This window comes from Suricata suricatta, chromosome 8 (genome assembly GCF_006229205.1).
Source record: "Suricata suricatta isolate VVHF042 chromosome 8, meerkat_22Aug2017_6uvM2_HiC, whole genome shotgun sequence".
Taxonomy (NCBI): Eukaryota; Metazoa; Chordata; class Mammalia; order Carnivora; family Herpestidae; genus Suricata; species Suricata suricatta.
Genome location: NC_043707.1, coordinates 132,873,755 through 132,889,182, shown reverse-complemented (window position 1 = coordinate 132,889,182; position 15,428 = coordinate 132,873,755). Strand labels below are relative to the sequence as shown.

At 42.2% G+C, this 15,428-nt stretch overlaps 1 protein-coding gene across 1 annotated transcript in view; it reads left to right on the top strand.

Moving 5' to 3' along the window:
* The window catches only part of VPS13D (vacuolar protein sorting 13 homolog D), a 256,120-nt gene that overhangs the window by 117,510 nt on the left and 123,182 nt on the right, over window positions 1-15,428 (top strand). Inside the window, exons 50-52 of the mRNA XM_029945909.1 lie at window positions 3,557-3,687; window positions 3,923-4,098; window positions 14,413-14,536. Of these exons, the coding sequence (XP_029801769.1) occupies window positions 3,557-3,687; window positions 3,923-4,098; window positions 14,413-14,536 (431 nt within the window). The remainder of the gene's footprint in view (window positions 1-3,556; window positions 3,688-3,922; window positions 4,099-14,412; window positions 14,537-15,428) is intronic.

Here is a 15,428-nt window from a genome sequence, read left to right as displayed (position 1 = left end):
TTCTCTTTCCCTTCCCTTCCTCCTCCCTTCCCTCTTCTCTCTTCCCTTCTTTCTTCCCTCTCTTTCCTTCCTTCTTTCTTTTTTTCCTTTCTTCTTCTTGTTTTTATATTATGTGTTGGTTTGTTTATTCGTTTGCTGGGCACCGTGCTCTGTCCTTTGTCTTCGCATCTGTTTGCTTCTCTCTGGAAGAGGCAAAGGCTGCTTCGTGCTGTGTTTGGCTGTCCACTGGGATAGCCTGACCTTGACCCAGTTCCTAAAGTCAGATACCAGGGGTTGGCTAGAAGATGCCAGGAGGGAGGCTGAGGGAGGATTGGAGCTCGTGCCCTTCCGAAGTGGCCGGCACTCGGGGACCACAGAGTTTCTGCGGAGACGCGGGTCTCCAGTCAGAAGCACGCCATGAGCGCACATAGAAACTTTTACGAGAGGAGCACTCATTAAAAGTCATTGCGTATGTTTTTTGGAACAACACTGTGATAGAAATTTTGTTGTTACCCCAGAGGAAGGAATAGAAGGGATAGGCTGAAACAGGACTTTAGAATTCCTAGGGCCATGAGGTCTTGGCATGTATTATCAAGGGAATTTGTGGAATCTCTCACTTGAGTATTTTTGAAGAACTGGATAGCTAGCTAGCTCCCCGTCAGGAAGGTTTAAGAGCAAAGTCCCAAGATAAAGAAGCCGGGAGGACCTTGCCAGTTGGCCTTACAGGTACCTCCAGAAAGAAGGATTTTGTTCATTTTTATCTTTTCAGGTATTTATTGGGGGTTTGCCAAGGCAATCTATGATGAAAAAGGAACAAAAAAAGACCTGCTTTTTTCTAGAAATTGAGTATCGATACAGTAGACTGTTTTCATAATTCAAATTAAATATGTCCTGAGGCACCTGAGTGGTTTAGTCCGTTGAGTCTCTGACTCTTGAAATCAGCTCAGATCTTGATCTCACAGAGTTCAGGCCCGTGCTGGGTTTCATGCTCGGCGGGAAGCCTGCTTTAAAAAAAGAAAAAAGAAGAAGAATATATTTGTTGTCAGCAGACTGCGTAGTGGTTGAGATCAGCTGGCTGTGAATATTGATTTTTGACAGCGCTATCCTGTATGTTACACAGAAACACGATAGGGTATATCTCCCTGTTGGAGGATTACTTAGCATTTCTTGGATATGGAATTTCAGACTCTCTTTGTTTTTGTGATTTGCTCAGCCTTTTAGGTATTTTGAAGCCTTGGGTTCAAGCAACACCGATTTTTCAAGCCGGTACCGGTGGATTATGGGGTTAGCAGACTGGAATATGTCTATTTGGGGTTGTGGTGGGACATTCAGGGACCCGAGTTGTCCTGTCCTAAGATCTCTTCCTTTTTTATGGTTCTTGACGCTTGTGAACTGCTGAGCACGGCCCTTGGGTGCCTCCTCAGGCTAACACAGGGCTCCTGAGGCAGCGTGCCTGGGCTTGGACCCAGCTGTGCCGCCGACGGGCTGGCTGACCTCAGGCAGTTGCCTAGCTTCCCGTATGCCTTAGTTCCCTCATCTAGAAAGTGGAAAGTGAAAATACTAACTCAGGAGGTGTTACGAGAATTAACTGTAGAGCCTTCGGTAGAGGTGTAGCGTACGCTAAGAATTCAGTAAGCAGGTGCCTGGATGGCTCGGTCAGCTGGTTAAGCATCCGACTTGATCTCAGTTCAGGTCTTGATCTTAGGATCGCGAGTTCAAGCACTGTGTTGGGCCCCACATGGGCATGGTGCCTACCTTAAAAATATTTTAGTAAGTATTATTATTTTTTATTATTTCTAACTATAAGTATGTTTATCGCTGTATAAGCCTAGTGCCCTGAATACAGTTGCTCTATTTATTGTCTGAATGGGTGAATAATTTATCCCAGTAAAGTTTGTAGTTTTTAAAATTATCATCAGAGTTTTTTTTTAATGTCTTTATTTATTTTTAAATAGTTTATTGTCAAATTGGTTTCCATACAACACCCAGTGCTCTTCCCCATAAGTGCCCTCCTCCATCACCACCACCTCTTTTCCCCCCTCCCCCTTCCACTTCAACCCTCAGTTCGTTCTCAGCATTCAATAGTCTCTCAGGTTTGGGTCCCTCTCTCTCCCCAACTCTCTTTCCCCCTTCCCCTCCCCCTGGTCCGCCATTAGGTCTCTCCTGTTCTCCTGTTAGACCTGTGAGTGCAAGCATATGGTATCTGTCCTTCTCCGCCTGGCTTATTTCGCTTAGCATGACACCCTCGAGGTCCATCCACTTTCCTACAAATGGCCATATGTCATTCCCTCTCATTGCCATGTAGTACTCCATCGTGAATATATACCACATCTTCTTGATCCATTCGTCAGGTGATGGACATTTAGGCTCTTTCCATGTTTTGGCTATTGTTGACATTGCTGCTATGAACATTGGGGTACATGTGCTCCTATGCATCAGCACTTCTGTCTCCCTTGGGTACATCCCTAGCAGTGCTATTGCTGGGTCATAAGGGAGTTCTATGGAACCTCCACACTGTTTTCCAGAGCGGCTGCACCAGTTTACATTCCCACTGTAGGAGGGTGCCCATCTCTCCACACCCTCGCCAGCATCTGTAGACTCTTGATTTGTTCATTTTAGCCACTCTGACTGGTGTGAGGTGGTATCTCAGTGTGGTTGTCTTTATTTATTTTTGAGAGAGAGAGGGCGAGCAGGGGAGGGGCAGAGAGGAAGGGAGACACAGAATCGCAAGCAGCTCCAGGCTCTGAGCTGTCAGCACAGAGCCCGACATGGGGCTCGAACCCACAAACCGTGAGATCATGACATGAGCTAAAGTCAGACATTTAACTGAATGAGCCACCCAGGCGCCCCTAAAATTGTCATCAAAGATTTTAAGATAATTCAGTGCTGTTTCCCTGCCTTCTTCCTTTGGGATCCAGTGTTTTGAGATTTCCATCTGATTGATCATGATTTTGTTTCTGTGGTATGTATTTTGTTTGCTGTTCTATTTTTTTCAGTATATGGTAGGTGCTGGAATCATTGAGCTTGTGAATGAATGTATCCTATGATACTTAACTTTATGTTCCAGCTGGTTCTTGGGCAGCGGGCTAAAAGAAAGTACTAGGAAGAGTTGCTGCATTCAAGGCCTTGCAGGGTCCAGTTAAATAATCTGAAATTTCTGTGATATCACGTAAAAGGGGCAAGTTCTCAAGGAGGAAATTTATGTTCTGATGTAAACAGAAGCGTATTAGATAAACTATCTTAGTGGTCCACTTCTTAAATGGAGACCCCAGGGATCTGCGGCAGAACACCTTCGTGCCTTAGTGGGTGCTGTGATGGTGGACCACAGGGAGAGACTAGGAATCATGAGGATATTGGGATCACCACTGAGACTTTTCAAGACCTACGTGGGCATAAAGAAGAATACTTTGAGTGTCCTTGTTTTCAGTCCGTTCTTGGAAGGCTTCATAGAGTCTCTGGGTGAAATAATTATGTTTTCAGAGAAACTGAGTAATTATGAAGACTATTGTTTTTTTTGTCAGACCATGAATTTTCTTCTGTCTGATGAATTCATGGAAGTGGTTCTTATTATTTGTAGGTATTGATGTCAAGAAAGGCCGAGGTCGATATATTGACACCTGCATGGTCATCTTTGCGCCCCGGTACCTGTTAGATAATAAATCATCCCACAAGCTTGCGTTTGCACAGAGGGAATTTGCCAGAGGACAGGTAAGTAGTTTACTTTTGAAGAGTGACTCATGTTTATTTACTAGAACAGTGGGTTATAATACCACGACTTCTCTCCCCATCAACACTGTTAAGATTCGTGATGTGAATAACCATTTTGGGCCTTTGGTACCCTAAGTAGCTCATGGTAGAGGGCAAGGCTCAGAGTAGGCGGTGACTCAGTAAACATTTGCTGTCTTGATTGGTTGACTGAAGCCAGTGATTCTGTATATTTTAGGGAACGGCCAATCCTGAAGGTTACATTTCCACCCTTCCTGGTTCCAGCGTGGTGTTCCATTGGCCTCGGAATGACTATGATCAGCTCTTGTGTGTCAGATTGATGGACGTTCCCAATTGTATTTGGTCTGGAGGGTTTGAAGTCAATAAGAATAATTCCTTCCACATCAACATGAGGTAAAGTCAGAGACTGCATTTAGACAAAAAGTAGCCTTCTTTCCCCTGCAGTGATTTATCCTATAAATTTGAAAGATATACAAAGTAAATAGAAATACTGCCCTTTATGAAATGGGCACTTATGTTTCTGACTCAGACAAAGTTCTTAAAACTGCGGTGACCAAGTAAGTGTGACCGAATGTTTTGATGGAATGAATTACAGGCGTGTTGACAGTCTTGGCCATTGTGCACTTGCTCTGGTCTGAGGTCATAAATCCAATGGGTAGCGCTGAGCTTGTGATTGCCTGCAACTCTGAATAGTCTGTCTGCATTTAGATGCTAACATTGTTTACAGACGGTGTATACTCTTGTCTCACTTGGTGTTGTTTTAGTAAATCATCTGGCCTTCCTTGCCCAACCCAGTGACCCTCACGTCCTTATTAAGAAAAATCAACAAATGTAGCCTCAACCACCACAGGATGACTTTTTTCTTTCTGTTCTCATCAGATGTTTTTAAATTTTTTTCTAATAGTTTTTAATGTGTTTTCATTAAAAATTTTTTTAAATTTACTTATGTTTGGGAGAGAGAGAGCGTTTTCATTTTTGAGAGAGAGTGGGGAGGTGGTAGGGAGAGGGCAGAGAGAGAGGAAGACCCAGAATCCAAAGCAGGCTCCAAGCTGTCAGCACAGAGCCTGACGTGGGGCTCAGACTCACATGCCATGAGATCATGACCTGAGCTGAAGTCAGATGCTTAACCTACTGAGCCACCCAGGCCCCCCCTCCTTTTTTTTTGAAGTTATCTCTATACCCAGCATGGGGCTGGAACTCACGAACTGTGAGATGATGACCTAAGCCAAAGACGGACACTCAACTGACTGAGCCACCCAGGTGCCCCTTATAAGATTAAAAAAAATGTATTGAAAAAAAATTTTTTTAATGTGATAAAATACACATACCCTCTGAGAAAGGTAACACAAAGACTCAGAGATTATTCTATGGGGCCTCTGACACATAACATGAAATTTGCCACCTGAACCATTTTTAAGTTCACTTGTTAAGAGCATTTATTTTATAGGGAAGCCAGTCTCCAGAACTCTTCTTGTCTGCAGAAAGAAACTCTGTACCCATCACACACCTCCCTTTTCCCCGTGGCAGCCACTGAACTACTTTCTCTATGGATTTGGCTACTCCAGGCCCCTCAGATGAGTGGAATCATGCAGTATTGCGGTTTTGTGACTGGCTCATTTCACTTAGCAGAATGCCCTGAAGGCTCATGGAGCTGTGTTAGAGTGTCCTTCCTTTTCAAGACTGACTGATATGCCATCATGTGTATGTGCCACATTTGACTTGTCCACTCATTCGTTGATGGACACCTGGGCCGCTTCTGCCTTCTGCCGGTCGTGCAGAGTGCTGCTCTGAACACGCGTGTGCAGATGCCCCTTTGAGTCCCTGCTCTCAGCTCTTCGCGGTATATGCTCAGGGGTGGAATTGTTGGATCTTTTAGTCATTCTAGTTTTTAATTCTTTGAGGAACTGCCTCAAAGTTGTTTTTTGTTTGTTTGTTTGTTTCGTTTTTCAGTGACCTGGCTTTTTAATTACAAATAAGGCCATAACAGGAAAGCAAGCCATCAGTAAAGGTCACCGAGAGAGAGAGAGAGAGAGAGAGAGAGAGAGAGAGAGAGAGAGAGACAGACAAAGAGTGTGTGTGTGTGTGTGTGTGTGTGTGTGTGTGTGTGTGTGTGTGTGTGTGTGTACGTAGCACATGAGACAGACAGGGAACCTGCACCTACCCCTGGTGCAGGCTTATGTCCCACGGCTCCTGCCAAGGATGTCCCAACACTATTTGCAGTGCAGGCAAAACGAAGCAGACTCAAACCAGAAACAAACCAACAAGCACCTCTTAGCCACCTCTACACAATAAGCACCTTTACACAATAAGCCCTCTACACAAGTCCTAAGAGAGGGTGGAGAAATCACAAATGGAAATTTCCAGAATGTCCACACCCCTTGGAATTGCTGGCTCTGGGTCACACACAAGGCACCATGGATGTGCAGAGGGGTGCACAGTGGGCACATGGTATGTATGGCTCAGGCGAGGATACCAAGCCCACCACAGGATTCTCAGGTAACTGGATTCAGAGCAGCCCTGGAACCTTTCACCTTTCACAGTTCTACAAGGATTCTTGATTTCCCTGCACCCTCACGCACACTTGGTATTTTCTGCTTTTTTGATAGTAGTCATCATAATGGGTGTGAGGTGGTATCTCCCTGTGATTTTGATTCATGTTTCTCTCATGATGAGTGAGTGATGTTGAGCTTCTTCTCATATGCTTGTTGGCCATCTGGATGTCGTCTTTGGGGAGATGGCCGTTCATCAGTTGCCCAGTTGTGAATCGGGTTGTTTGTTTCTTCGTTTGTTGAGTTTCAGGAGTCTTTTATGTGGTCTGGGTATTAGCCCCTTATGAGATACATGATTTGTATCTATCTTTCTCCCGTTCTGTATACTGCCCTTTCACTCTGGTAATTGTGTTCTGTGATGTATGGAAGTTTTTACATTTTGATGTCGTCCACCTTCCTTAACTATTGTTTCCTGTAACTTCGATGTTGTATCCCAGAAATCACTGCCAAATCCACATCGTGAAGTCTTTCACCTGTGTCTTCTTCTGCGGGTTTTATACTTCGGGCTCCGACCCCGAGGTCATTGATCCGTCTTGAGTTCATGTCTGCATAGTGCACGGTGGGGTCCAACTCCATTCTTTTGTTTGTGGAGAACCAGTTTTTCCCAACCCCGTTCGCTGGGACGGTCTTATTTAGCACGCTTGTCAAAAATTACGTGACTCTGTATTTGAGGGTTTATGTCTTGGCTCTCTTCCATTCATTCTCTAGGTGTTTGTCTTTATGTTAGTATCACACTGTTTTGAATAATGTAGCAAGTTTTGCAATCAGGAAACTTTGTTCTTTTTTTTTTTTTTTTTTTACAAGTTTATTCATTTTTGAGAGAGGAAGAGAGACAGAGCAGGGGAGGGGCAGAGAGCAAGGGAGGCACAGAAGCTGAAGCAGGCTCCAGGCACTGGGCCATCAGCACAGAGCCCTAAGCGGGGCTCAAACTCATGAACCGTGAGATCATGACCTGAGCCGAAGTCAGCCTCCCAAGCAACTGAGCCACTCAGGCGCCCCTCAACTTTGTTCATTTTAAAGATCATTTTGGCCCTTTGGATTTCCTTGAAATTCTATCAATTTCAGGGAAAATTTTTCTCTTCTGGAAAAAAAATCACTTGGGAATTTGATAGAGATTATGTTGAATCTGTAGATCACTTTGGGCCCCATTGTCCTCTGAACAGTATTAAATTGGATCTGTGCATGTGGGATGCCATTCCATTGCTTTGTTTCCTGTTCAATTCTTTTTTTTTTTAAAGTTTATTTATTTATAATAAGTTTTATTATTTGTATTTCAAGTTTATTTATTTATTTTTAAGTTTATTATCGCTCACATGCGAGAAAACATGTGCATAGGGGATTGAGGGGCCAGGGGCAGAGAGAGAATCCCAGGCAAGCTCCGAGCAGCCAGTGCGGCGCCCAGTCTCACCAACTGTGAGACCATGACTGAGCCGAAACCAAGGGTCAGATGCTTAACCGACTGAGCCTCTCAGATGTCCCGTTCTGTTTAATTTCTTTCATCAAATAAATGCTTTGGAAGCTAAAGACCCTGATCATTGCTACTTTGATGCATTTAAAAGCATAATGTCAGCTTTTATACTTTATGACTAGGTCTCCATTGAGAACATTATTGTAAGAATATATGATGCAAAATAATATCTACATTGACTTTTTAAAACATGCATTATCTGACGGTTTTTTTTATTTCTTTGCAGTCAGTGCTGTGCCCTCCTTAGTTTCCTTTTGGCCCTGATTAGAGTTCACTGTGTCTGGTAGAGGGATTTTCAGGCTGTGTTCCTAGGGGTTGTGGGGGGCGGTTAAGGGGTGACTTCAGGGGCTGAGGCAGCCAGGTGGGCAGGGGCCCAGTGCGCTCCGCCCTGCTTCTCCCAGAACCCTTACCTGCTCGTGTCCTGTGTCCCCACAAGATTTACGAGGGGGGAGGCGAGGGGAGGGGTTGGTTCTGCAGCTAAAATCACCAGTGGCTTATATACTGCTTGGGTGGAGGTCCCCTAGCCATGTTGTGTGCACAGAGGAAGCCAGTTTAGAATTGAGCAGAAGTCGCTCGTGACTAAGAAAGGAAAGAAGGAAAGAAAAGGTGTGGACGTGGGGAACGGAGTGTTAACCCTGCGGAGTGGTTCAAAGTGCACAGCCCCAGGCTGCTGAGCACAGACCCACTGTTTCTCTTCCTTTACGACAGTTTAGACCTACAGAAAACTTACAAGTAGTACAAAGAACACTCTGTCATCTTTCACTGGGATTAACCACACACCAGGGTTTTGCTGTGTCCTGCTTTGTCTCCATGCATGCGCATGTCCATACCTTTTCTCTGAGCCATTTAAATGTGAATTGAAGTCACCTAAAGATAGTTTAGGCCTAAAAACTTGGTTTTGGGGCACCTGGGTGGCTCAGTTGGTTAAGCATCCAACTTCGGCTCAGGTCATGGTCTCAGGGTTCTGTGCTTAAGGCTGGGAGCCTGGAGCCCCCATCAGATCTGTGACTTCCTCTTTCTCTGCCCCTCCCCCGAGCATGCTTGCTCGTGCGCGCAAGCTCTCTCTCTCAAAAGTGAATAAACATTAAAAAAAAGAGACAAGGACATTTTTCTAAGTAAATATACTAACATTACCCACTGAAGAAATTTAATATTGGTTAAATATTAAATTTAAAAATTTAAAAATTCTGATTGTTTTTTTTAAACGTTTATTTATTTTGAGAGAATTGGGGAGGTGCAGAGAGAGGGGACAGGATCCAAAGCGGCTCTGTTGACAGCAGAGAGCCCGATGAGGCCTCGGACTCACGTGTGAGATCGTGCAGGACCTGAGCCAAAGTCGATACTCCACCAGGTGACCCTGATAGTTATTTTTTTTAAGTAATCTCTACACCCAACATGTTCAAACTCAGGACCCTAAAATCAAGAGTTACATGTTCTACTGACTGAGCTAGCCAGGTGGCCCTGAAAAATAGTCTTTTAAAATACCCTTCATAGCATAACTCCCTTTGCCCTGATCTAGGATCCAATCAGCAGTCATGCATTTTATTTGGCAAACGTATTTCATCCACTTTAATATAGGGTAGTCCTACTTTTCTTTGTTTGGTCTTTATTGACATTGAAGTTTTTAAAGATTCCAAGCCAGTTTCTTATAGAATGTTCTCTTTTCTGAATTTTTCTTTTTTTAAAAAAATAATATATTTATTTACTTATTTAAAATTTATATCCAAGTAGGGTATAGTATAGTAATGATTTCAGGAGCAGAAAGTAGTGATTCATCCCTTACATATAACACCCCCTCCTTGGGCACTTAAGGGGAAGAGCACTGGGTGTTGTATGGAAAACAATTTGACAATAAAATATTATGGAGGAAAAAAAAAATAACACCCCCTCCTTAATGCCCCTTGCTCATTTAACCCATCCCTCCACCCACAACCCCTCCAGCTACCTGCTTGTTCTCTGTATTTAAGATTCTCTTATGTTTTGTCCCCTCCCTGTTTTTATATTATTTTTGCTTTCCTTCCCTTATGTTTATCTGTTTTGTATCTTAAAGTCCACATATGAGTGAAGTCATATGACATTTGTCTTTCTCTAATTTCGCTTAGCATAATATACTCTAGTTCCATATCTAGTTGTTGCAAATGGCAAGATTTCATTCTTTTTCATTGCCAAGTAATACTCTATTCTATATATATATATATATATATATACCACATCTTTATCCATTCATCCGTCGGTAGACTTCTGGGCTCTTTCCATACTTTGGCTGTTATTGATAGCGCTGCTATAAACATTGGTGTGCATGTGCCCCTTTGAAACAGCACCCCTGTGTCCTTTGGATAAATACCTAGTAGTGTAATTACTGGGTCATAGGGTAGTTCTATTTTTAGTTTTTTGAGGAACCTTCGTACTGTTTCCCAGAGTGGCTGCACCAGTTCCTATTCCTACCAGCAGTGTGCAAGAGACCCTCTTTCTCTGCATCCTTGCCAGCTTCTGTCATTGTCTGAGTTGTTAATGTGAGCCATTCTGATGGGTGGGAGGTGGTATCTCATTGTGGTTTTGATTTGTATTTTCCTGATGATGAATGATGTTGAGCATTTTTTCATGTGTCAGTTCACCATCTGGATGTCTTCTTTGGAGAAGTGTCTATTCATGTCTTTTGCCCATTTCTTCACTGGATTATTTGTTTTTTGGGTGTCAAGTTTGATAAGTTCTCTATAGATTTTGGATACTAACCCTTAATCTCATATGTCACTTGCAAATACCTTCTCCCATTGCATTAGTTGCCTTTTCATTTTGCTGATTGTTTCATTCACCATGGATAAACTTCTTATCTTGATGAGGTCCCAGTAGTTCATTTTTGCTTTTGTTTCCCTTGCCTCTGGAGACATGTTGAATAAGAAGTTGCTACAGCTGAGGTCAAAGAGGTTGACCTGCTGTCTTCTCAAGGATTTTGATGGCTTCCTGTCTCACGTTTAGGTCTTTCATCGTTTTGAGTGTATTTGTGTGTATGTGGTGTAAGAAAGTGGTCCAGGTTCGTTTTTCTGCATGTCGTTGTCCAGTTTTCCCAGCCCCACTTGCTGAAGAGACTGTCTATTCCATTGGATATTCGTTCCTGCTTTGTCAGAGATTAGTCAGGCATACATTTGTGGGTCCATTTCTGGGTTCTCTAGTCTGTTCCATTGATCCGTGTGCTTATTTTTGTGCCGGTACCATACTGTCTTGATGATGACAGCTTTGTAATGCAGCTTGAAGTCCGGGATTGTGATACTGCCAGCTTTGGCTTTCATTTTCAGGATTGCTTTAGCTATTTGGGGTCTTTTCTGGTTCCACACAAATTTTAGGATTGTTTGTTCTAGCTCTGTGAAGAATGCTGTTGTTATTTTGATAGGGATTGCTTTGAAGATGTAACTTGCTTTGGGTAGTGTTGACATTTTAACAATACTGTTCTTCCAATCCATGAGCATGGAATGTTTTTCCATTTTTTTGGTGTCTTCCGTTTCTTTCATAAGCTTTCTATAGTTTTGAGTGTAAAGGTTTTTCAACGCTTTGGTTAGGTTTATTCCTAGGTATTTTTGTTTTTTGTTGCAATTGTGAATGGGATCAGTTCCTTGATTTCTCTTTCTGCTGCTTCACTATTGGTGAAGAAATGCAACCTATTTCTGTGCATTGATTTTATATCCTGCTACTTTGCTGAATTCATGAATCAGTTCTAGCAGTTTTTTCATGGAGTCTTTTGGGTTTTCCATATAGAGTATCATGTCATCTGCGAAGAGTAAAAGTTTGACTTCCTCCTTGCCGATTTGGATTCCTTTGTGTTGTCTGATTGCTGAGGCTAGGACTTTCAATCCTTCAATAACAGTGGCGAGTGTCTCCTCTGTCGCTGTCGTGTTCCTGACCTTTGGGGGAAAGCTCTCAGTTTTTCCCCGTTGAGGATGATTTTGGCAGAGGGTATCTTGTATATAGTTTTTAATCTTGAGGCATGATTCTTCTATACCTACTTTCTTGAGGCTTTTTTATCAAGAAAGGATGCTGTATTTTGTCAGATGCTTTCTCTGCATCTATTGAGAGGATCATATGGTTCTTGTCCTTTCTTTTATTAATGTGCTGTATCACATTCATTCATTTGTGAATATTCAACCAGCCCTGCATCCTAGGTATAAATCCCACCTGATTGTGGTGAATAATTCTTTTAATGCATTGTTGGACCTGGTTGGCCAGTATCTTGTTGAGAATTTTTGCATCCATGTACATTAGGGAAATTGGTCCACAGTTCTCCTTTTTAGTGAGGTCTTTGTCTGGTTTTGGTAATGCTTGCCTCATAGAATGAGTTTGTAAGTTTCCTTCCATTTCTGTTTTTTGGAATAGCTTCAAAAGAACAGGAGTTAACCCTTTTTTAAATGTTTGGCAGAATTTCCCTGAAAGCCATCCAGCTCTGGATTCTTGCTTGTTGGGAGATTTTGATTACTAACTCAATTTCTTTACTGGTGATGGGTATGCACAAATTCTGTATTTATTCCTGTTTCAGTTTTGGTCGTTTATATGTTTCTAGGAGTTTGACCATTTCTTCTAGATTGCCCAATTTATTGGTGTATAATTGCTCATAATATTCTCTTAGCATTGTTTGTATTCCTGCAGTGTTGGTTGTCCTCTCTCCTCTTTCATTCTTGACTTTAATTATTTGTGTTCTTCCCTTATTCTTTTTGATCACACTGGCTAGGGGTTTATCAATTTTGTTAATTCTTTCAAGGAACCAACTCCTGTTTTCATTGATCTGTTCTACTGTTTTTTAAATTTTGATAGCATTGATTTCCACTCTAATCATTATTATTTCCCATCTTCTGCTGGTTTTGGCTTTTATTTGCTGTTCTTTTTCCAGCTCTTTAAGGTATAAGGTTAGGTTGTGTATCTGAGACCTTTCTTCCTTCTTTAGGGAGGCCTGGATTGCTATATACTTCACTCTTAGATCGCCTTTGCTGCATCCCAGAGGTTTTAGGCTGTGGTGTCACCATTTTCATTGGATTCCATGTACTTTTTAATTTCCTCTTTAACTTCTTGGTTAACGCACTCATTCTTTACAGGGATGTTCTTTAGTCTCCAAGGTTTCATGGTCTTTGCAAATTTTTTCTTGTGGTTGATATCGAGTTTCATAGCATTATGTCTGAAATATGCACGGTATGATCTCGATCTTTTTGAACTTACTGAGGGCTGATTTGTGTCCCAGGATATGAACTATCCTGGAGAATGTTCCCTGTGCACTGCAGAAGAATGTGTATTCCGCTGCTTTAGGATGAAATGTTCTGAATATATCTGTTAAGTCCATCTGGTCCAGTGTGTCATTCCAGGCCATTGTTTCCTTGTTGATTTTCTGGTTAGAAGATCTGTCCATTGCTCTAAGTGGGGTGTTGAAGTCCCCTACTATTATGGTATTATTATCAATGAGTTTCTTTGTGATTGATTTACATATTTGGATGCTCTCACATTGGGGGCAAAAATACTTACAACTTTTACCTCTTCTTGGTGGATAAACCCCTTCATTATGATATAATGCCCTTCTTCATCTTTTGTTCTAGTCTTTATTTCAAAATCTAGATTGTCTCATATAAATATGGCTACTCTGACTTTCTTTTGGCTTCCATTAGTATGATAGATGGGTCTCTATACCCTTATTTTTCATCTGAAGATGTCTTTAGGTCTACGGTGGGTCTCTTGTAAATAGCATATAGATGGATCTTGTTTTCCTATCCATTCTGTGTTACCCTTTGTGTTTTCTGGATTTTTCTGATAGTTTCCTCTACATAGATCTAGGTGAAACATTTTTGGTACGACTACTACCTGTGTCGTGGTGTGTGTTTCTCGCTGCATCAACAGGAAGCCTGTGACATCTGTCATTCCCTTTATTGATGTTGCTGAGTTCAGTCGTCAGACGATTAGGATGGTGTCCACCAGGTGTCTCTATTGTGAAGTTACCTTTCCTTCTTGTAAACAATACTAAACCATTGGGGGAATAATTTGAGAGTGTGTGTTCTCCCCAAAACCTTTCACTCAGTGGTCTGATGGTTCTTACCTGAATCAGTTATTATATTGGTGGTTGCAAAATGGTGATTTTTCTAATTCTGTCCTTTCTTCTATGTTTATTAACTGATATTCTTTTGTAAGCTAGGGCTGTTTTGTTCTCTCAAGTGATCTATCTACATTTAAATTCACATACACATATACATGTACATATACAGAGAAAATCATACTTATTTGCTGGTGACTACTGTGGATTCTTCCGCACCTTACCTGATCCTGTAGTGAAAACCTTGGTTATCAGTAACATCAGTATATTAGTTTGAACTGTGAGAAATTGCTCTTTTTCATGTCAAAGCAATCTAATATCAACAATTTTGTGTAGTTCAACCCTATTTGCTCATTTGCTACTCTGGCACTGTTCCCCAAAACAAACCCACTAAGTAAAATACGTAGATCTTATTGTAGAGTGATAAGCTGCCGTTCAGAAGTTGCTCGAGTGAATTCTTTTTTATTGCCTGTGATTACGCTGTCAGTTTCTATGTTTTTAATGGGAGGTAAGAGCACGCATTGGCGTCGGCTGACGTTCAGGTGGTGTCAGGATCGTGGGAAGTATAAGAAAGTGAACTGTAACTTGTTCCTTCCATGTTGTGCAGCCTCTTTCTTTCCTTTTGTCTGCAGAGATACTCTGGGAAAATGCTTCTTCCTGCGCGTGGAAATCACTCTCCGAGGAGCCACCTATAGGGTCTCCTTTAGTGACACCGACCAGTTACCCCCTCCTTTCCGAATTGACAACTTCTCTAAGGTATCAAGCGGGGCCGTGAGCCAGTGTGCCTGTTTCACGTGCGGGAAGGTGGAGTCCGGACTGCCTTTAAGATAATGATGAATGAAGTACATTTTGAACTTGGGTTTAAAAGAAACTGGGGGGGGTCTCTGCAGCTGGACAGCCCTAGACAGTCCTCACCTTCCAGAGGTGGTTTCTGCTGGTCGTTTGGATTGCTGGGCAGCCTTGTCCGCTGTGACTTCTCAGTGACCCCCACCCCCACCGCTCCCCCTAATCATTTTGACTGTATTGTTTGGTGGACACGTGTCCTCTGGAGACATTCCTTATAGACAGAGAGGAGTCGAATCAGACGGTCTAGTGAAAATGGGAATGGGCAGTTCTACTCTTGCTTAGTTACAGTGAGCATTTTTATAAATCTCACTTTATAAGTCAAGATGCAAATCAGAAGATACCATTTTAAATAATGCTTTTGAATAATGATATCTTATAATATGTGACTTTCCATAGCCTAATTCCAGAATTTTTATTCCTTTCTGTGCTCAGAGTATATCATGGGGGTTGAGGGTAGAAGAAATGGCCTGTGTCCTTTAATTGTTGGGCTCGTTGCAGTTTGGAAGATGATTAGAAAGGCATTTGGAGGGGGGCTGGGGTGGCTCAGTAGGTTAAGCATCTACCCTTGATTTTGGCTCTGGTCATGATCTCACCGTTTGTGGGTTCAAGCCCTTTTGGGCTCTGCACTGACAGTGCGGAGCCTACTCGGGATTGATGCTCTCCCTCTCTCTCTCTCTCTCTCTCTCTCTGGCCCCGCCCCTCCACCTTTCTCTCAAAATAAATATATAAATAAATAAATAAATAAATAAGCAAACATATATATATATGTTTTTTTTTTTAAAGAGAAAGGCATGTGAAGAGA